The sequence below is a fragment of the Mustelus asterias genome, chromosome 1 (genome assembly GCF_964213995.1).
Source record: "Mustelus asterias chromosome 1, sMusAst1.hap1.1, whole genome shotgun sequence".
In the NCBI taxonomy this organism is placed as follows: Eukaryota; Metazoa; Chordata; class Chondrichthyes; order Carcharhiniformes; family Triakidae; genus Mustelus; species Mustelus asterias.
The window spans coordinates 27,194,547-27,218,075 of NC_135801.1; the positions used below are offsets into that span (position 1 = coordinate 27,194,547).

At 40.9% G+C, this 23,529-nt stretch overlaps 1 protein-coding gene and 1 non-coding gene across 2 annotated transcripts; one reads left to right on the top strand and one right to left on the bottom strand.

The window, feature by feature from the left end:
• Positions 1–864: 864 nt before the first annotated feature.
• ndufc1 (NADH:ubiquinone oxidoreductase subunit C1) lies at positions 865–22,608 on the bottom strand. The gene is made up of 4 exons (XM_078240541.1): positions 22,469–22,608; positions 13,600–13,703; positions 8,723–8,807; positions 865–1,145 (listed from the first exon to the last, which is right to left on the bottom strand). The coding sequence occupies exons 1-3, from the start codon at positions 22,515–22,517 to the stop codon at positions 8,748–8,750; spliced, it is 213 nt and encodes a 70-aa protein (XP_078096667.1). The 5' UTR covers positions 22,518–22,608; the 3' UTR covers positions 865–1,145; positions 8,723–8,747.
• Positions 22,609–23,092: 484 nt separating this feature from the next.
• LOC144501491 (U2 spliceosomal RNA) lies at positions 23,093–23,283 on the top strand. Its single transcript, XR_013499120.1, has one exon. It is a non-coding gene; the product is annotated as a U2 spliceosomal RNA (small nuclear RNA).
• Positions 23,284–23,529: the final 246 nt, after the last annotated feature.

The following is a 23,529-nucleotide window of genomic DNA, read 5'->3' on the forward strand; positions in this document are numbered from 1 at the left end:
ACTGGGGTTAATTTTCAACTTTGTTATCTGGACAGATCAGACGTTCATTGTGGAAGCTGTCTAATGCTGCCATTGATCAACAGGATGTACACTGGGCATGTTTTACAATTGGCAGATGATCTGTTGCACTAGATTAGTGCCCAGGCAACAATGTTGAAAAATTTGTATTTTCTGAACATGAAGAATGGCCAATTAAGTGAGATAAATGTTACACAAATACAGTGACTACTGGAACAGGCGACCACTAGAAGGAAGAAGACGTCAGATGCATGGGAGCACCGCACCATGACGGATCCCCTCAAAGTCACAAACCATCCTGCCTTGGGACTATATAGCTGTTACTTCATTATTGCTGCGTTAAAATCCTGGAACTCCCTTGCTAACAGCACTATGGATGCACCTACACACAAGACTGTAGCGGCCTAAAAAAGGTGGCTCACCACCACTTTCTAATAACAAATATGGATGGCCAATAAACGATGCTCACATCCCATGACTGAATGAAAATGGCAAAATAAATGATGCTTACCAGATATATAATAATTCCCTGCTAGGAAGGCAGCAATTTACTGGAGATGGTAGCACAAAACTGTATACTGTCAGCTTAACCCTTAGAAGAATCCCTGATTTCAGGAACGCTGCTTGTGGGACAAGGAATTTGTATTTTTTTTAAAATGGCATATCATATTGGGAACAAAAATCAAAGAGTCACATTTCTGCTTGACTGGGGAATCTGCATCATAGGGAGAAGGTCAGGAGTTATGCGGGAAGAATTACAAAATGAGAAGCAAAAATTATTAGCAGCCTGAAGTAACATGCATGTACAAAAAACTGATTAAGTTATAAAAATGATCAAGTGCATCATTGAATGAGACCTTCCACTGGATTTATTATTTACCACTAGAACATTTCATTTAGTAACAGATGGTTCCTTTCACAATTAACAGTGTTACAATGCTGACATTGTGTGAGGAACATTTTTCTCTTATTCCAGAATTTGTTTTTATTAATGGCAAGAGAACAACAAGCGTGAATCCAAGCTGTTCTATTTGTTCAATAGTTTCAGCCTCCTGTTGCTTCATATGATATTCCGACAGTCTCTCTTCAAACACCAGTGCATTCCTTCAATTAATTATTTCTGTGAACTGCGGAGGGAAAAATGAAAGCAATTTAGAACGTATTTTTTTGAAAGCAAGATTTCTCCCAAGAACTCAGTGGGTAAATGACTACATGGTGTAGTGCTGATCTGTAGCAGCTGGGAATATCATAGGTCCCATCCTGCTCTACAAGTTCTCAGAGAAATCACCTCCATTTTGTTTGTCATTGTATGAGGTATTAAAGTACAACTGAAATATTTAACTATAACAGTGGAGGGCAGTAAAGCAAAGGTTGCCAATACTTGTTGGATTTATTAGATTTGTTGGAATTAGATTTAACTTGTTTCATGGTCAAACAGCCACCAACATTCATTATCCATACTTAATCACGATTGCTTACAGAAGGTACCCAAGGACATTTGGCACTCAGCTTTAATCTGACACGAGCCACATTCTCAGCAAAAACAGGATAAAAGTGAAAATAAATGGGATGGGGGGGGGGGGGGGTGGGGGGGGGGCAGGAGTGATCCCCCTGCAGAAATGCAGCTTTTATATCTATTGATTTATATTCCCAAGAAAATGTTGCTAAAATTACCTTTCTCACTGTAGGCAGGTTCACACTGACTTCTTTATCACCTACCATTCTTCAAAACCCCAGGCCACTAAACTAACCTTGGCCTTACAAGTTCCATCCAGCAGGACCTTTTCTGTGCAGGCCCATCTATGGGACAATGCTGTCTGGCCCCTATCTGGGACCTCTGAATACACACCAAATTCTCTATAATTGCCTAACTCTTTCTGTTTAGCCACCCATATAGCTTTATCCTCTAAGATAAAGGCAAAATACTGCAGATGCTGGAATCTGAATCAAAAACAGAAAATGCCGGAAAATTTCAGCAGGTCTGGCAACAGGTGTGGAGAGAGAATAGAGGCAACGTCGCGAGCCTGGATGACCCTTCATCAGAGACAGTTGTGTTGTGGCTTTATCCTCTAATTTGTTGGCAGCTACAAACACCTCGATATGGATCTACATTCTCCATTCTACTGTGTCATCAAGTCAGAATGTACCTCTATTCATCTGTTGAACTATTGCCGGGCTACTGCTGTTATATCCTCGGTATATCCTCAGGCCCTTTCCACGCTGTGAACCTTCCCTCAGCCTGGATTCATTGTTTGACCCATTACTGTAACTCAAGCTACACTTCCTTATTTCCAGTTCTCATCCTCCAATTCTTATGCTTTCTAGTAGATTTCTCCACGCACACCACTATTTTGTTGCATCCCTTCATTTATTCGACCATGATGGATGGTATAACACCGAGAAGCCACTTTGGGAAGTTGGGCTCTAAACAAAATATCCTTTTCCTGTTCAACACAATCAGTTTTTCTAGTATTCTCTAACCCCTGATCTATCATATCTTGTCCTACTGGCTCTACCCCGCAAAATATATGAGTATATGATGCACAAGGTACTTCATCCTTTGTCACATTGTCAGTACCCAAAAATTTATAATTAATTCTGCAGACCCCACGAGTAATGGCTTTTATTGTTCAATTTCTGTGTTGGACAATCACTGTTTTCCCCTGGACCTTTCCACTCTCCATGCTTTTCTCCCTTGTAATAAGACAATAAAAAGACAAGTGGCAGTTGTAGGGGATTCTATAATTAGGGGGATTGATTGTATCCTTTGTAAGCAGGATCGAGAGTCCCGCATGGTACGTTGCCTGCCCGGTGCCAGGCTGAGGGACATCTCTGACCAAGTTGAAAGGATATTGGAGTGGGAGGGGGAGGATCCAATTGTTGTGGTCAACATTGGGACAAACAACATAGGCAAGGCTAGGAAAAAGGACCTGCTTGGGGATTATCAAGCACTGGGAACTAAATTAAAGAACAGGTCCTCAAGGGTTATAATCTCTGGATTACTACCCGAGCCACGTGCGAATTGACAAAGGGATGAGAAAATTAGGGAAGTGAATACAAGGCTAAAGGAATGGTGTGGGAAAGAGGGGTTACATTTCATGGGGCATTGGCATCAGCAATGGAACAGAAGGGATCCGTACCGTTGGGGCAGTCTTCACCTGAACCAAACTGGGACCAGTGTTCTAGTGGAAAGGATAAATAGGGCGGTCACAAGGACTTTAAAAGCGCAATGGTTAATGAGAAGCAAGGCAATAGGTTAGCACGTGGGAAGGAGGTTTCAATCACATGGAAAATTATGAAAAGAATTAAAAGGAAGGAGCACTCAGGAGATGCTATTAACAGAGGTGTTAAGATTCAAAAAGTTATAAAAACTAGCATAAAGGCACTTTACCTAAATGCTCATAGCATTCGAAACAAGGTAAATGAGTTGGTGGCGCAAATCATCATGAATATGATTTAGTGGCCATTACAGAGACATGGGCCAGAGTTTTACCGCCACGCCCATAAATCAGGACGGACGGGGCTCACAGAACGGAATTTTCCGTTGGCCTCGGCCGGATTTTATGAGCCTCGCCCGAGCGGGATCGTAAAATACTGGCCATGTTTGCAGGGTAGTCACGACTGGGAGTTAAATATCCAGGGGTATCAGACTATTTGGAAGGACAGACAAGAAGCTAAGGGAAGTGGTGTAGCTCTGATATTTAAGGATGACATCAGGACAGTTGTGAGAGATGATATAGGTTCTATGGAGAAAAAGGTTGAATCCATTTGGGTGCAAATTAGAAATAGTGAGAAAAAGTCACTGATGGGCGTAGTCTTTCGGCCTCCAAATAATAACATCACAGTGGGGCGAGCAATAAACAAAGAAATAACTGATGCATGTAAAAATGGTACAGCAATTATCATGGGAGATTTTAATCTACATGTCGATTGGTCAAACCAGGTTGGTCAAGGCAGCCTTGAGGAGGAGTTCATAGAATGTATCCGCGATAGTTTCCTCGAATAGTGTGTAATGGAATCTACGAGGGAGCAAGCTATCCTAGATCTGGTCCGGTGTAATGAGACAGGAATAATTAATGATCTCACAGTTAGGGATCCTCTTGGAAGAAGCGATCACAGTATAGTTGAATTTAAAATGCAGATGGAGTGTGAGATGGTAAAATCCAATACCAGTGTCTTGTGCTTAAACAAAGGAGACCACAAAGGGATGAGGGAGGAGTTGGCTAAGGTAGACTGGGAGCAAAGACTTTATGGTGGGATAATTGAGGAACAGTGGAGGATTTTCAAAGAGATTTTTCACAGTACTCAGCAAAAGGAAGGACTGTAGGAAGAGGGATAATCAGCCATGGATATCTCAGGAAATAAAGGAGGGTATCAAAATTAAAGAAAATGCATACAAAGTGGCAAAGATTAGTGGAAAGTTAGTAGATTGGGAAATCTTTAAAGGTCAACAGTAAGCCACGAAAAAACTATAAAGAAAAATTAGATTATGAGAGTAAACTAGCTCAGAATATCAAAACAGATAGCAAAGGTTTCTACAAACATATAAAATGAGAAAGAGTAGCTAAGGTAAACATTGGTCCTTTAGAGGATGAGAAGGGGAATTTAATAATGAGAAATGAGAAAATGACCGAGTCATTGAACAGGTATTTTGTGTCGGTCTTCACAGTGGAAAACACAAATAACATATCAAAAACTGATGACAAGGAGGCTATGGCAGGTGAGGATCTAGAAATGATCACCATTACTAAAGAGATAGTATTGGGCAAGCTAATGGGCTAAAAGTAGACAAATCTCCTGGCCCTGATGGAATGCATCCCAGGGTACTAAAAGAGATGGCGGGGAAATAGAAAATGCATTAGACCAAAATTCGCTGGACTCTGGGGTGGCTCCAGCAGACTGGAAAACAGCAAATGTGATGCCAATGTTTAAAAAAGGAGGTAGACCAAAGGCAGGTTAGCTTAATTTCTATAGTAGGAAAAACACTTGAATCTATCAAGGAAGAAATAGCGAGACATCTGGATAGAAATTGTCTCTTTGGAATGACGCAACATGGGTTCATGAAAGGCAGGTCATGTTTAACTAATTTACTGGAATTCTCTGAGGACATTACGAGCATAGTGGACAACAGGGAACCAATAGATGTGGTTTATTTGGATTTCCAGAAGGCATTCAACAAGGTGCCACACAAAAGGCTGCTGCATAAGATAAAGATGCATGGCGTTACAGGTAATGTATTAGCATGGATAGAGGATTGGTTAACTAACAGAAAGCAGAGTGTGGAAAAAATGGGTGTTTTTCTGGTTGGCGATCAGTGGCTAGTGATGTGCCTCAGGCATCAGTGTTAGGACTGTAATTGTTTGCAATTTACATAGATGATTTGGAGTTGGGGACCAAGTGTGATGTGTCAAAGTTCGCAGATGACACTAAGATGAGTGGTAGAGCAAAGTATGCAGAGGACACTGAAAGTCTACAGAGGGATATAGATAGTTTAAGTGAGTGCGCAAGAGTCTGGCAGATAGATTACAATCAATGTTGGTAAATGTGAGGTCATCCATTCTGGTAGGAATAACAGCAAATTGGACTATCATTTAAATGGTAAAAAATTGCAGCATGCTGCTGTGCAGAGGGACCTGGATGTCCTCGTGCATGAATCGCAAGAAATTGGTTTGCAAGTGCAGCAGGTCATTAAGAAGGCAAATGGAATTTTGTCCTTCATTGCGAGAGGGAGTTTAAAAACAGGGAGGTTATGATGCAGCTATATAAGGTGCTGGTGAGGCCACACCTGGAGTCCTGTGTACAGTTTTGATCTCCTTATTTGAGAAAGGATGTACTGGCACTGGAGGGGGTGCACAGAAGATTCACTATGTTGATTCTAGAGTTGAAAGTGTTGGCTTATGAGGAGAGACTGAGTAGACTGGAAATATACTCATTGGAATTTAGAAGAATGAGGGGGGAATTTTATAGAAACATATAAAATTATGAAGGGACGAAATAAGATAGAGGCAAGAAGGTTGTTTCCACTGGCGGGTAAAACTAGAGCTAGGGGGCATAGCCTCAAAATAAGGGGGAGCAGATTTAGGACGGAGTTGAGGAGGAACTTCTTCACCCAAAGGGTTGTGAATCTGTGGAATTCCCAGCCCAGTGAAGTAGTTGAGGCTACCTCATTGAATGTTTTTAAGGCAAAGATAGATAGATTTATGAACAGTAAAGGAATTAAGGGTTATGGTGAGTGGGCAGCTAAGTGGAAAAGATCGGCCATGATCTTATTGAATGGCGGAGCAACTCGAGGGGCCAGATGTCCTACTCCTGCTCCGAGTTGTTATGTCTATAAGAATAATGCCCCAACCTTTCTCCAATTAGTAACAACTGCTTTCATTTACAACTACAGCATGAACTTAATTGTGACAGGGTTGCAATTTTATTTTTATTTTAATGATTGTTTTATTTTAATGATTATTAAATGAAGCACAAAACAATAAAAGGATTACAAAATTATGAATATTTCAGCATACAAATAATTACAATAAGTTGCAAAATGGAGCTCTCCTTAATTTACAGAATAAAAATGAATGGTCTAATGCACTAATTTAAATGATTGAGAATTTAATGAATTCAACCTGACAACATATGATCTATGGACTTTAGTACAAAATGCAATCATTTAAATTGAATGAAAGAGAAAAATAAGCCAAAGGGAAGGAGAAACAGGCCCAAGAAATACACAAATTATCAAGATTGAAGATGAGCAAGGTCATTCAGCCTACCTTAATTCATCAATAATAACTTGGACTTATATTGTGGGTAAATTGAGTTAAGGTATAGATTATCATGATCTAGTTTAATGGTGGAACAGACATTTAAGGCTGAATGGTCTACTCCTGTGCCTATGTAATATGAGGATGACATGTTAAAATTTAAACATTAGCAGACTGGGAGCCCAATGGTAGATCAGTGAACATGGCGGGTGATGGGTGAGCAAGACTCTGTATGAGTTAGGAAACATGCAGCAGAATTTTGGATTAGGTCAAGTTTATGGAGTGTGGAAATTGGGCCACTCAGAACATTGGAAAAGTTTGGAGTTAACAAAATCATGGTGAGGGTGTAAAGTTAGATGAGCTCAGGCGGAGGAGACAGGCAATATCATGGAGGTGGAGATGATGAGGAATTGAAAGCTCAGCTCAGGACGAAACAGAACGTCTATTTGATTGCTTACAATCAAGTGCAGTCTGAGACAACGTGCTGGGAGGGAGGAGGAATCACTAGCTTGGGAACAAAAAGAATCTGCAGTCTCCCACTGCTGTATCTAATCATTTGTTAAGTGACTCTAAGATTTTTGTCTCCACTGAACTGTCCTTTGTGTGAAGAACTTCCCGAGATGAGTCTTTAATTTATGTTTTATTAGTTTGAAGGTGTGTCCTCTTTTTTTTAAACCCTCAATTTAATTCATGGTGATATTCCAGTTTCATCTTTTCCTTTCTCAATTATCTTATATACCTCTATGAGATCTCCTCTTCTGCTCGGTCTATCCTCAAGACTCAGACCCTTAATTGTAGGATCTGCCTTGTGGCTCTTCTTCAACAATGAAAATCTTCCAGTTTCTCAGAAATTAGAAGAGAATACAAAACTCAAGAGACAACCTCCCTTGTGCATTGTACAGTTTAGTGGCTTTGAACAACTTCTTAAACAATGACAATATAGAACATAGAAAAAATACAGCACAGACAGGCCCTTCGGCCCACAAGTTGCGCCGGTCATGTCCCTCCCTACCTAGGCTTATATATAGGCTTACCTATAACCCTCAATCCTATGAAGTCCCATGTACTCATCCAGAAGTCTCCACCTCCACTGACGGCAGCCGATTCCAATAACCCACCACCTCGGAGTGAAAAACTTACCCCTGACATCTCCTCTGTACCTACTCCCCAGCACCTTAAACCTGCGTCCTCTCGTAGCAGCCATTTCCACCCTGGGAAAAAGCCTCAGAGTCCCCTTGATCTATGCCTCTCAACATCTTTTTTACCTCCATTAGATCTCGTCTCATCCTTCGTCTCTCCAAGGAGAAAAGACCGAGCTCCCTCAGCCTATCCTCATAAGGCATGCCAACCAATCCAGGCAACATCCTTGTAAATCTTCTCTGCACCCTTTCAATCATTTCCACATCCCTCCTGTAATGAGGCGACCAGAACTGAGCACAGTACTCCAAGTGGGGTCTGACGAGGGTCTTACATAGCTGCATCATTATCTCCCAACTCCTAAACTCAAACCCTCGATTGATGAAGGCCAACACACCATACACCTTCTTAACCACCTCCTCTACCTGCGAGGCCGATTTAAGAGTCCTATGAGGAGCAATTTCTTAAGTCCGAGGGCAGTGAATCTTTGGAATTTTCTACCTGAGAGGGCTGTGTTGTTCAGCATATTCAAAGCAGATTCCTGGATACCAATGACATCAAGGGATAGTGCAACAAGATGGCAGTGAGGGAGAAGATCAATAGTGATCTAGTTAAATAGCAAAGTCAGCTCAAGAAGCCGAATGGCCGACTGTTACATCTATGTACAGATGTAATTCACATCAGAACTTTCCAGAAACCGGCCAACTTACAATATCAAATGTCAGGTGACTTTGTGTGTGGCAAATTCCTTGCTGTATTGTTCTAATTATAATCATACGACTAATAACACTTGAAAAATTTGTACTCACTGTGCACAGATTGGAAGCTGGTCAGTTACTTGATTCCATGATGTTCTTTATACACTTGGACATCGTGATCATGCTGCTTGAAGAGCTGAACGTTTAACAGAATGTACACAATAAACAGCGGTCTACTTGTATAAAATATTTTCATACAGGTATTGCATAAATTTGATTTAATCAACCGCAAATGAATAAACCAGCTGTGATAGTGTCATAAACAAGCTCTACTTTCTGTAAACACCCAATTCCATATTGAGCTGTCAGCTTAGATCACAATCTCCGCAGGTGACTAAGTGAATTAATGCGCCAGATAATGGGACACAGACACATGCAGCAGAATAGCCCCAGCTTTAATCCCTGGTTTGTATTGTTAATCAATCACCACCTGGGCAGCAGTCAGACAGCGTAATATTCTTCAATGCTGCTGAATTAGGGAAAGAAAAAGGCAGATCCCTAATTCTGATCACTATCCAGTAGTCCCTGCTGCTGACCATAGGAACACATTACACCATGAGCCACTGTTTTTAATGGAGAACATGAACAGAGAAATACAATACACTACAAAGGGGCAGACAGGAAAACAGCAGCATCTCACACTATTGATTAAAGAAAATGCTATCTCAGGTGAATTAGGTTTTAAATCTGTTTGGGAAAGGTAAATCAGGTGATTTCTTACTTACTGTCCAATAATCCAGATCAGCTGAGATTAAAATTAGACTTTACTTTGTTAATTTCCTCACCACTTCCCAATATTTACATGTGAAGGACAGGCACTAGGTGTCTGAGGAATTGTATCCAGCACGTCACTGATTACACTAGATGGAAAGGGCCGAACAACATATACATGGCATTGTGGTGTAGGCCATGGTCGTATCATGGATGGCACAGGTGCGACAAGGAGACGGAATAAAAGAGATAAACTTTGCAGTAGATATTAAATGCAGGATAATTCAAATCGGCAGAGGTCAGAAAATAAATTGGCCACACAGAGATAAAATGTGGAATGGTACAGTGGTCTTGAATAATATTTCTATATTTTTGTCCTAACAGTAGATAGATCTAAACTTAAAATGGCAGAAAGGTTGGAAATGTTCCTAGATCCATCTCTCGCTGGGTAGTGTGCACACTGGTTATATGCTATCAGCCTTGATTAATTTATTTAATGCCAGGTTCTGTCTTAAATGATTTTTTATAGTCACTTCATCCTTGATTGTCTAGCCAGAACACAGCCCACTATTTTCATGGGAATATACACAAGGTTATTTTTGCGAATTCATCTAAGATGTCACCATTTAAAAACGTAATTGCCTCAATTACCAAAGAATACATAGCAACCCTAGCTTGGAGGAATTGACCACAACTGAGAGCAGACAGGGTTTCTCATGCATTAACTTGCTATTTATTGTGATGCAAGTCTGCTTGGATCCTGTTTGTTGAAAGCAAGCTTTAAAGAGGGAAAAATTTTGTTATGATTTAAAATCTTCTCTATGGATAGCTTGATCTTGGTTTCAGATAAAGCTCGGCACAACATCGTGGGCCGAAGGGCCTGTTCTGTGCTGTACTGTTCTATGACCTTCAATCATCTATTTTCCAGGTCTCTCAACATGAAAGGGCCAAGTAAGAATAATCCTATGTATGTGTGACAGAAACACACCATTACGTGTCACATCAGGAAACATTGTTTATCCAGTCAAATAAAAATAGGGCATAAATGTTTTCTTTCAAAAAGATTAACATCTGTGCAGTATTTCTAAGTGGAACTTACTGTATTGCTGGCAGAAAAATCACAATATGGTCAACCTGAACCATGTGTCTTTCAGCTTAACCTAAATTGAATTACTTATTTCTTATTGGATGGTGCAAATTTTATTCATAGATTCCAATCAAATGCACGATTTTGATTGCTGACAGGTGTCAAAAAACTGAGAGTTTGTAAGCAAGGTGTAGAAGGACTGACTAATGTGAGATGCAGGCACCGTCTATCAGAATTGATTGCCAGCTGTCTATTCAAAGTTCTGGTGAGCCTGATATGTGTATTATAATCTTTCCTTGACAGTTTCCTGCTGAGTCTAAAGTGACAGTTGGACTTTGTAGGAATGCCACCTCAGCCATATAGGAACATATTGTCCATCAAAGACTGTTTTCCTCCAGGGTATGGATTATCAGACTGTGTAAGCTTCACAAAGGATCATTTAAAATTTTGTGGACAAGTCAGTCTTTACTTTTTAAAAAATTATATGCTCAATTGCTAAATTGCTCTGCTCCCCTGCAAGCATTTTATTTATACATCTATTAACTTTAAATGTGACAGCCTGTTAGTATGGGATTAAGCACCTTTTGCAGGCCCCAGGTCAGTGCATTAGGATTGCATGCTACTGCATTCATGTACAAACACTAGGAAAGGCTGAACATACTCGTGGAAATGAACCCTTTGTCATGAATATATGTTGAAAATGGATAAATCAAATGGTACATATTATTGTGGCTGCGTGTTTCCAAGAACTTGCAGAGGGAAGCTGTAAGAACTTAGGTTGCTGTCTTTTTAACCAAGCTATCCAGCTATAAAATTACATAAATACACAACACAGCAACAGGCCATTTAGCCCAACTAGTCCTTGTCAGTCTTTATGCTCCACTTGAATCTCCTCCTACCCTTATCATCATAACCCTCAATTCTATTTCCCCTCATCTGTTTATCCACCTTCCTGCTAAATGTGTCTCTTCAATGTTATTTGCCCTATTTACACGCTGTCGTGGTGAGTTCCACATTGAAATGACTCTGGGTAAAGTGGCTTCTTTTGAATTCCTTCTTTGATCTCATGACTACCTTACCTTGATGGCCTCTGATTTTGCTCTTCCCCACAATTGGAAACACTCTCACTGTGTCCACGCTATCAAAACCTTTCATTGTTTTAAATATATCAATTAGGTTACCCCCCCCCCCCCCCCCACCCCCCATCAGCTTCCCCTTTTCATCGTTTGACTATTACATTGTTTTTACCTCACCTTTATTTTTGTTGCTTGTGCATTATCTTGGCTTTGGTAAACCTAAGCAAATAATTCTAACCTGTACATTGATGAGGTATTTTCTATATTCCTAGGAGACTAGGCAACCATCTGTTCAACATTAAGCAATTTGTGATTAATTGTAAAATGAAAACACAGATTCATTAGACACTCTGGGTGACACTCTAGGTGCTTATGGAAAGGTTGCCCAGCTATAAGCAATGGGAGGAAAGCAGCACCTAGAACATGAATGTTATTAGATCCAAAGCTGAAGTTATTTCATTCTCCAGCCGTATCATTCCTTATCCCAATTTGCAAAATTATAGAAAGATAAATCGGAGCCAGTAATCCAGCCATTAACATAATCAATTATACAGGATGGTTAATTTCACCATAAATTTACAGTCATTTAAACCAATGTTTTATATTACATCGAATCATAGATAACCAGCAGTAACATTAATTCTGCAACTTCACACGGGAGTTCAAATTATACTTAACACTTTGAGCCTCATCATCACAGTTTCAATCACTTAAAGCATTTGACAAGATTGCACCCCAAAATGTATCAGCAAGCTGTTCAAGTGCAGATAGTTTGTATTTAACAAAAAAATACAACCAAGGTGAAGAATGGAACAATTTCAACCATGTACCCAATAACAATAATACATTTGGAGATATTCACAGTAACTTAATTGCAGTGTTAATGTAAGCCTACTTGTGACACTAAGAAGTAAACTTAACTTACATACAGGAGAGTGAGTAATACATCACAATGACTAGTAAAGGTGGGCAGTATAAAAGTTTGAAAGCATATAAACAATATTTAAAGCAGACAAACTTGAGCCAACTGTGTGCAGTGTTGGATTCCTTACTGAAAGAAGGATATATCTGCCTCAGTGGGAGTGAAATACAGATTCCTTAGACTGCTTCCTGGGATAAGGGGATTGTCCTATGTGGAGCAATTGAGTTGATTGGGCCTATGTTCCCTCAAATTCAGAAGAACAAGTAATCTCAATGAAACATTGACAGGCTGGATGGTGAGAGACTGTTTCCCCCGGCTGAAGACACTAGAGTAAGAAGTCTCACAACATCAGGTTAAAGTCCAACTTACTGTGCTTACCCCAGTCCAAGGACGGCATCTCCACATCATGGAGACTCTAGAGACAGAGGTCATAATCTCAGAGTAAGAAATCAGCCATCAGCTGAGATGCGGAGAAACTACTTCACACAAAGGGGTGTGAATATTTGGAATTGTCTACCCCAGAGAGCTGTGGAAGAATAACCATCAGGTATATTCAAGGTTGAGATGGATATATTTTTGGCTACTAAGGGAAGTAAGGGATATGGGGATAATGCAGAAGAGTGGTGTTGAGGTAGATGAACAGCCAAGATCTTAGTGAATGGCAGAACATTCCCAATGGGCTGAATGGCCTACTCCTATTTCTTATGCTACGTTCAAACTGTCTAATCAGCTGAACTTGAGAATTAACAGATTTTACCCAACTTCATTTATATATTATACAGCTTTATGCGTTACATAAAATAATACATTGCTAGGAACACCATTTGGGCCTGTAGTAACCTCAGTTCGACAACAACTATGTAAATCACAAGTAAAATGAGAACTTCTAACTATGTCTAAAAAAAATGGATGCGAGATAAGGGTGAAAAAGTGCAGAGTCAGCCAAAATTAGTGTAAAGTCAAATCTTACTCCCCCCTTCTCCAAAATGGCTACTAACAAGACATATCCTTCTAGTTAAAGGTTCTGCTGGTCTTAACACTTTATTTATGCTGCTGTGCACAGGTAGAGTGTTGATACTTGGAACTGGTGACTTTGTCTTTTCTCTTCAGATATTTTCAAAGAATTACTTACCAACGTCCACAGTGCTATTGTGCTTCCAAAAGTGAGACCAACACGCAGCCAGTTGGGATTTGTGTAGTCAGGTTTTCTTACAGTCAAAAAAGAACGAGTCAGTACTGAAAACAGAAAACATGCTTCCTTCGTAAACTAGCCAAACCAGTCGTACAGCATCTGTCTATTTCACTAAAAAAATAGAATTCTTCTGCGATTAGACTCCAGCACCCATGGTGCATTTCCACATTCTGGAATGAAGTTCAGGGAAAAAAACATTTTTTTTCACATGAAATCACATAACTTTACAATTGCAAAACATATGCAAAAACATTTTTTAGATAAAAAGAATACATGAAAAAAGTCTATACTGAACATCTTTGTATTTGATCTCCACTTTCACCCAGGGTAAGGGGAAGTTTACCATTTTCTTCAAATGCTACCCGTGACCCTTGCTGGGAAGTGTACATGCATAGAAATTGGACGTGATTAGTCTTGATTATGATAGCCACCCAAGATTGAATAGGCTGACTGGACCGAATGAAAAGCAGACAACCAGGGAGGATTCGTGAAGTCATATCCCAACATGAGTCATTATCCTCAGGAGAAAAAAAGTGGGTGGCAAGGAAGCTTGAAAAGAATGACCCTGGTTTTGTTCTTACATGACCGTGCAACAGTAAGTGTTTGCCATCATTGATCCACTGAAACTGACAGCAACTTACGGAGTCCAGACATGCACAGAATAATTCAGAATTTGCCCTCAGTGAGGTCATGCTCCTCTATAGGGTTTGCTGTCATGGTTCCCGCAGACTCCAATTTCTATTGCAATAGTAATTTGAAAAAAAATCTTCTTTAACGTTGTTAGTCCCAAAGTAAAAACCCTCAAAAAGGCCACACTTCGTAGAATGAGGTGAAACTGGGTCATTAAATAGCATATTAACTTCATAAATATTGCTAAACGTATTCAGTGGACTTGAAAAGCTAATTTGATATTTGTGAAATGTTGGATTTCGCAAAATGATTAAACACCCATATTTCTCAAAACATAAAAGTTCAAAATTTGTTCATCTTTATTTAAGCTTCTATATTAATCCAATCTTAGTCATTTATTTCACTATCTGAACATTTCAATTAAATTTGAATTAAAAGTGAATGGATTCAGTGGTTTAACCTTCTGTTTTGCTCTGTGTGAGTACTTAAATGTGATTAGCCCGTTACCTGACAACAGTGCTACTGCATGCCAAGACATCCCCAAGATTTAAATTGCCTTAGGGATAGGGGAAACACAGCCACAGAGATTGTTGGATCATTTGTAGGCAGATTCTTTCAAGGTCAGCAGTGAGACCCTTGTTTTGTCATGGACTGCAAAACTTGGGCCAATACTTTTAACCTCACTTTTTAAAATATTCAATAACTGGTTGGGACAAATATTAACGTATATTTCACAGTTGCAGGTGACTGGATAACTCAAGTAACTGAAACATTCAAAGAGACATAGGCTTGCATTGCAGGGAGGTTTCATTGTTTTAAGCAAAGCAATCTTTTTTTGCTTTAAAAGCAGAAAATGCTGGAAATACTTATTTGGCCAGGCAGCTTCCATGGAGAGAGAGAGAGAGAGAGAGAGTTAAAGTTTTATGTCAATACCCTTTTATCAGAACTGGGAAAAGTTAGGAGGGTTTGAAACAAATGAAAGGGGGCATGCTGATCAAAGAACAAAAGGGAAAATCTGAGAGAGGGTGGAATATGGAACAGCTTAAATGCCAAAAGAGTTGGTGGTGCTAGGCCAAAGAGAGTAGCAATGGAACAAGTAAAAGAAATGAAAGGTGTATCCAGAGGACAGATGAATGGCATCATGACCAACAGTTGCCACCTGAAGGCAAAAAAAAGAGATTGTTAAATCAAAACATGTGAAGAAATGAAATAGAGACATCTCTGTCCACAGATGCTGCCTGACCTGCTGAGTATTTCCAGCATCCCTAGTATTTTACTTTGTTAATTTTTGCTCAGTTCACTCGCTGATGTACGTGGGTATAATGGCTACTGAACCACTGCAATTTATGAAACCAGAAAAGCACACAAGAAAATATTATTTTAGAAGCTGCCCTGCATTGTTTTCAGCATTATTCCATTTCTCAAATGTAAATAGAATTAAATCTTTGCAATGCAAAATTGCTTCAACTCTGGAATTGTTTAGATCAGCATTTAAATAACTGATTAAAGCATGGCAAAGTAAAGAAACACGGCAGTTTAGTGAGTGCACCAGGCTGTTTGATTTCGTTCTACTAACGATTTCTCAGTTGCTTTGCCTCAAAGATGAGACTGCATTGATTTCCTGGAGACAAGTCCATCCAAGACTTAACAAGTCCAGAGGAAAAAATATAGGATGTACCATGGCAGGCTGAATAACTTAATGCAAGTATAAGACATGATGGGACAGTTACAATGTAACAGGAGGGAATAAGTGCAGAGTGGCAAGGAGAAGAATCAGGGAGGCTGAGATAACACAGAATGTAGACAGTATGAAGTTTAACACAGATAGTAAGTGAGGAATGATTCAGCAGGCCGAGGAAGTGCTAAATTCAATGCTTTGAGCCCCTTCAGCTTTGTGCTGAAACCAATTATGTGACATCTGATGAGTCAATACGAGTGCCAGTTGCAGATAAAGGAACAGTATTAGATGTGTTTAAGCAAAGATATAACTGAAACAACAAGCAGGTAAACAAAAATGGTAGGAAAACCTCCATTTTTAAAAAATTGTTCCTAGGAATGACAGTGTCACTGGCAAAGCCAGCATTTCTTGCCATCCCTAATTGACCGGGAAGGTAGTAGTCATAAAGTCACTATGACATTGAAAGAGGTCATTCAGCCCACTTGATCCCCACAACCCTGCAACTTTATTTTCTTCAAGTGGCCATTCAGTTTTGAAACCATTGATCATCTCCGTTGCCTCCACCGTTATAAACACCGAGTTTCAGTTAATTTCCACCCATTGTTAAAAGAAAGTTCCCATTCCCCTACATCAAATGCCCAAAATCTTAAATCTGTCCTCTAGTCCTTGTACCATCAGTTAATGTACAGATTTTCTTTTTCTATATTATCTAAACCTGCCAAAATCTTGTACATGTCTTATCAAATCTCCCTTTAAACTCCTTTGCTCCAAGGAGAATGATTCCAGCTTCTCCAACCTAACCTTGTGGCTAAAATCCCTCATCCCAGGAAACATGCTGCTAAAGCTCCCCTGTATAACACTTTCAAGAACCCTTAGATCCTTCAAGTATGGTGACCAGAACTGGACACAATACTCTAGATGTAGCCAAACCCCAGAGCTTTATAAAGGTTCAGCATAACTTCCCATTTTTGTACTCAATACCCAATTTATGAAGCCCAGATTTCATATGCTTTGTTAACCACTCTCTCAAAAAGTCAGGCAACATTCAAAGATCTATGTACATGCATCCCCATCTCCTTTGTCCTGCAGACTCTATAAAACTGTGTCATGAAGTCTATATTGTTTCTCCCTATCCTTTCTGCCAAAATACATCATCTTTCCCTTCTCTATATTAAATTCCACCTGCCACTTGTTCGCCCATTTGGCTAGCTCATCTATATCCTCAAGGAGTCAATTTGGATCATCCGCTCTGTTAGCCACTCCTCCAAATCTAGTATCATTGACAAAGATTGAAATTTTATTCTGTACTCCAATACCCAAGCCGTTTAACGGCATCAGAAAAGTAGTGGTCCAAGCGCTGACACTTGGGGAAACACCATTGTCTATCATCCTCTAATCTGAAAAATAACCATTTACTGTGACTTGCTGTTTTTAACCAACCTTCTTGAACCACTGCAGTTCAAATGGTGCAGGTACATCACAGTGTTGTTAAGAAGGGACTTTGACCCAGTGTTACAAAATTCAGACTTACCTTTTGGTGAACTCCAAACCCTGGGAGCTTCCGCACGTGCATGGGCCTGTATTCAAAGTCCTTCGGGCCACAGACAAAGGCCCAATGCACCTGCGCAAACCTTTGATCATGTGACCCAGAAGCTGGGCACCATCTCAGAGAAGAGTCCCAGGCAGGGGAAGGGATAGGGATATGTTCCAGAGAAGGAGAAAGAAAAGCAGAGAAAAAGACTGCAAGCAAGAAAAAGGCCTACATTTAGAAGACTTTAACTGGGGCTCAAGAGAAGTTCTGGTGATCGAAAAAAGCAGAAGGTTGGTGATGATGTGCTGCAGGCCACTAAGATAAAGGTGACCCTTTGGGGACTAGTACTTGCTTGTCGCAGCCAAAGAGCTGAAGTTGTGCTTATAAATTGGTGCTGGAGCACAGCCCCGGGAATCCAGGGGAACAGAGTCTCAGGAGACGAGATTAAAACCCCGCGAAATGGACCATCATTGCAGCCATCCGACAGTGGAATGACTGTTGAAGAGAATTCCAAAGTGAGATCTTTGAAGTTGAAGACTGGAACCCCTCAAATGAGAAAGACTGACTCTCATTGTTTATTGATGTCTGGATGAGTTGTTGAGAAATCTTTGGAATCTGTCTTGGTGGCATCTGCCAGTTATTGTGCAGTGTTGGGTGTTTGACCAAAGTTTACCTGTTAATTCGCATCTGCCTTATATTAACCCAAAATATTAGCGTTTAAGATAGATATTGTAAATTGGTTTAGCTTTTGACGTTTACTCTTGTTTGTTTAAAACCCATGGAATTTTGTGGCTTTATTCCCTTGACAAGTATCTTGAACTTCAAATCTTGTGGACTTTAAAAAAAAGGTTACTGGCCCATAACCAGATCCCACCAAGAACTTGGGGGTCTGGTCCAGAATCATAGCACCCAAGAACAGTTAAGGAACAGCAATATAGTTCCAAGACAGCAAGAATGGTGTGTGATTCAAAGGACAACTTACATCTGCTTCCCAAGTACTCTAGGTGGTAAAAGTCATGGGTTTGGAAGGTGTTGTTGAAGGAGCCTTACTGAGTTGCTGTACTGCATCTTGTAGATGGTACACACTGTGCTGCAGTGATGGAGGAAGTGAATGCTTAAGGTAGTGTATGTGATGCCAATCAAGTGGACTTTGTGTTGGACGGTGTTGAGTTTCTTGAGTATTGTTGGAGTTGCAGGCAAGACAGTATTCCATCAAACTCCTGACTTGCACCTTGTAGATGGTGGTCAGGCATTGGGGAGTCAGCAGAGGAGTTATTTGGCACAGATTTCCCACATTGATAGCCATAAGACCTAGTAAATGTCTGGATAATGTTGACCCCCCCCCCCAGAATGTTGATAGTAGGGGATTCAGTGGTGATAATGCTATTGAATGTCAAGGGAAAATGACTAGATTCTGTCTTGTTGAAAATGGTAATTGTCTGGCACTTCTATAATGGGAATGTTACTTGCCACATCTCAGCCCAAGCCTGAATGTTACCCAAGTCTTGCTGCATGTAAGCAGAGACTGCTTCAGTAGCTGAGGAGTTGAGAATGATGCTGAATACTGTGCTATCAGTGAATATCTTCAATTCTGGTTTTATTATGGCAGGAAGGTCATTACTGAAGCAGTTGGTGACCTCCTAGCCCAATGGTGCTCCTACGGGAAAGCCTGCTCGTATTAATCATGCATGCTTTTCAATAAAATTTAAGTTAATCTGCATTTCCAACCATTACTCAGAGTGTGGACCACTCCAATAACAGGAAAATTTAAGTAGCAGGCATCCAGGAACCCAAGATTGCTGAGCTGTGTGATGCAAGCAGCACACTGGGGCACATTGTGTACCAGCTAGCAATCTACCCAACAGTCCACTAATCTTGTTGGTAGGTAGGTTACCAGATTTTTCTATATAACAGAGACTTGGTGGAATGTGAGGTTCAGTTTTTTATTCTATTATTTATATTCTCAACTTTACTATGGAAGGGGATGTGCGAAAGGGAGATGTGTGAGGTCCCAAGCCACTCTTGCACATCCTAAGTAGCCATGAATATTTTGTGCTGAAATTGCTAACATTAACAATGCCATCACCAACAAGACTCCAAGAACAGAACATGGAAATAATAATCAGCCAAGTATCACGGGTTCCCTGAAAGTTTATTTATTGGTGTCACAAGTAGGCTTACACTTCAATGAAGTTACTGCAAAAATCTCCTAGTTGCCCCACTCCGGCACCTGTTCAGGTATACCGAGGGAGAATTTAGCATGGCCAATGCACCTAACCAGAACATCTTTTGGATTGTGGGAGGAAACAGGAGCACCTGGAGGAAAACCGTGCAGACATGGGGAGAACATGTAGACTCTGCACAGACGGTGACCCAAGCCGGGAATTCAACCTGGGTCTCTGGTGCTGTGAGGCACCGTGTTGGTTCTGTCACCATGAAATACATCTGATAAATAATTTTATCCAAGAATTAAATCAAGAGAGAATGCATCATTTCACTAGCACATGCTGTCATCAAAATATGACATTCAATCCTTCATGCTCCGCCACTATTCCTTAACTACCATACTAAGTGGTATGTTGAATATCTGTTCATGAATACAGTGCCAAGCTAAAATTGTGGACCTGCACTTTACCTCATGAGCATTACATTCAGCTAAAGATTTGTTGAGAGCTGGAGCAAGTTTTTAAAAAGGTTATCATTGCCTTTATATCTCAACTATTAAATACAAGTCAACTTCTCTGAATAAATTTTTGCTCTTTTGGCTCTAGGCAATGCTTTGAAATAGGAAAGAAGGGAATTTCCAGCATTTAACATAATTCTAGAAGATATTTATTTGGTTTATGGCACATTTTTTGCCAAAGTCAGCAGTAACCCGATATTGAAAACATAACTGTTGTACAGCCTCAAAGAAGATGTACAATATTATCGCAACACTAATTAGTATACACACACACTGCTTGATATATGGCAGAGTAGGTTTATAACATACCTTAAAGGGAACTGGCAGTTTTATGGGAGCAGAAATGTAGTTCAGCTTTCTTTTGTGGCAGGCCTGAGGCAGTACTTTAGAAAATAATCCTGATCCAAATGTTTTAAAACTCTGTACTATGAATTACAATAGCTATTATGTAGACAAATACAACTTTATTCAGCATATGCCCTCAACAGTTACTTGTCTGTATGTGCCAGATCTTCCTGCCCTTTGTTTCATGACATCTTTACATCTAAGTGAATGAGACAGACCTCACTGGAACTACCTTATCAAGGTGCTGGAGAATGACCTGGACAAAATATGTAAATGAGCAGATTAAAGAGACAAACATTGAGTATTCCATGCAGGAAGGAAAAAAATGGGCAACTGGTATGCCACAAATGTTTTTGAAATGGCTAAGAGTGGAATTGGGAAAGATAAAAGAGACTTTACAAATTCAACACTCTTAAATCCAACCAATTTAGAATACTAAAATAAATCAAAAGATATCAGAGACATTTGTGATCAAATTGCAGTTCTCTGGTCAGAACACATCTTTAGCAGTGCCTAGTTGGGCTCATAAAGACACAAGGGAGGTAGTGGAAAAGAGAATCACAATGATAACCACCCATCTGGGACAACTGGAGATACTTGGGCTTTTTAGCCTTGAAATAAGTTAAGAATAATTCAGTATGAAACAAGGCTAGTTGGCTCATTCAGCATGTACCAACTCTTTGAAAAAGACATCCAAGCCCAATGGCTGCCTCACAACATCAGGGACCCAGGTTCAATCACAGCCTCGGGTGACTGTGTGTGGAGTTTGCACATTCACCCTGTGTCTGCGTGGGTTTCTCCTGTGTGCTTCAGTTTCCTCCCACAGTCCAAAGGTCAGAGGATTAGGTGGATTGGCTATGCTAAATGCGAGGGGTTACAGGGATAAGGCAGAGCGGAGGGTCTGGGTAGGATGCTCTTTTAGAGAGTTGGTGCAGGCTGGATGGCCACTTTCTGCACATGATGTGGAGATGCCAGCGTTGGACTGGGGTAAACACAGTAAGAAGTCTCACAACACCAGGTTAAAGTCCAACAGGTTTATTTGGTAGCAAAAGCCACTCGCTTTCGAAGCGCTGCTCCTTCATCAGGTGAGTGGGATTTCAGTTCACAAACAGGGCATATAAAGACACAAACTCCCAATTTACAAAACAATGGTTGGAATGCAAATCTTTACAGGTAATCAAGTCTTAAAGGTACAGACAATGTGAGTGGAGAGAGGGTTAAGCACAGGTTAAAGAGATGTGTATTGTCTCCAGCCAGGACAGTTAGTGAGATTTTGCAAACCCAGGCAAGTTGTGGGGGTTACAGATAGTGTGACATGAACCCAAGATCCACACACGAGGACAGCCTCAATCAGGATCTTGGATTCATATTTCACCGACCTCTCCACTCACATTCATAGAAATCATAGAAACCCTATAGTACAGAAAGAGGCCATTCGGCCCATCAAGTCTGCACCGACCACAATCCCACCCAGGCCCTACCCCCACATTGCCTGTACCTTTGAGACTTGATTCCCTGTAAAGATTCGCATTCCAAACATTATTTTGTAAATTGAGTTTGTGTCTTTATATGTCCTGTTTGTGAACTGAAACCCCACTCACCTGAAGAAGGGGCAGCGCTCCGAAAGCTCGTGGCCTTTGCTGCCAAATAAACCTGTTGGACTTTAACCTGGTGTTGTGAGACTTCTTACTGCACTACGGGGATTCTATCGTTCTAATACTGCCCCAATAGTGCCATGGGATCTTTTACATCCTCAACCTGAGCAGACCTTGATTCAAGGTCTCATCCGAAAGTGGAAACGGAGCCTTAGCAGACTGAACACTTCAATGTCCAGACAGAGGGCAGCTGAGGACTATCGAGCCAGGCCCAGTCTCCAAGGACGATGTCACCGCTTGACCCCGCGCGCGCAGCCCCCCACACTGCCGCGTCACGTGATGCTCACCTGGCCTGAGCCCCTGCACCGACCTCAGCACAGCGCGAGCCGCCGCCATGATTTTAAACGAATGTTCTGTCCTTGGTTATCCCAACGGCTCCGGCGCGAGAGTCCCTCCGCCACTACGGCTGCGCGCTGACCTCCCACCAATCGGCGCGCAGGGTGGCTGGGTCAGTGGGCGGGGTCTCTCGCCTGTCACTCAGCCGGGTCAGGTGAGCACTCCCACCTGAGCTCCAGGTTGTCAGTCTGGGGGGAATGTGATTGTGGGCAGGACATCAGGAGCTAAAGTACTTTGGAACAGTCTGATAGATAGGTGGCCGTTTTTAACATGACCAACCGTTCTCTTTAATACCAGTTGAACCCTTTTGCCATTCAGTTCTCCTGTCAGCATCAACCTTGTAAGAAGTCTCACAACACCAGGTTAAAGTTCAACAGGTTTATTTGGTAGCACAATCCACTAGCTTTCCGAAAGCTTCAACCTGGTGTTGTGAGACTTCTTACTGTGTTTACCCCAGTCCAACGCCGGCATCGCCACATCATGAGCATCAACCTTATCAGAGACCTTCCCTTTTGTTCTTTCTCCCTACCTTTTAAAACCACCACCACATAGAATCATAGCTTTTCCCTGTTCCAATCGCTTCTCGGCCTTTTGGCTAAGATCAAGTGTAGTATGGTCGGCCGCACTTGGTCGCGGTCATTAGGTTACACTGAAGCTTCATATGTTTCATATGAAGCAATTTTTAAAAGTGGCAACTTGGCCTTTTGGCTAAGATGCAAATGAGCTCAAGTCTTGGAGGAGGAACCTCCCCCTTCTCCAATCAGCTTGGCTCATGTAGATCAGGCCCAGGACAGGGTGATTTTGGTCGCTCGCCCTGTCTTGTCAGCCTGGATCTGAAATGTCTCAACTTGTTGAGACTCTGAATTGGATTTGATTTGATTGAATTGGAAAAGTATAAAAAAAATAATAATATTAAGTGATCAACCTGAAACATTAATTCTGCTTCTCTCCACAGATGCTGCCAGACCTGCTGAAAATAAGAACATAAGAAATAGGAATATAAGACCCCTCG

Coding starts and splice junctions, on each gene's coding strand:
- ndufc1 (XM_078240541.1), bottom strand. CDS start 22,517: ATGGCGGCGGCTCGCGCTGTGCTGAGGTCGGTGCAGGGGCTCAGGCCA. Junction 13,704..22,468: donor GGTGCAGGGGCTCAGGCCAG/GTGAGCATCACG, acceptor TTCTGTTTTCAG/TACTGACTCGTTCTTTTTTG. Junction 8,808..13,599: donor CAATAGCACTGTGGACGTTG/GTAAGTAATTCT, acceptor TTAAACGTTCAG/CTCTTCAAGCAGCATGATCA.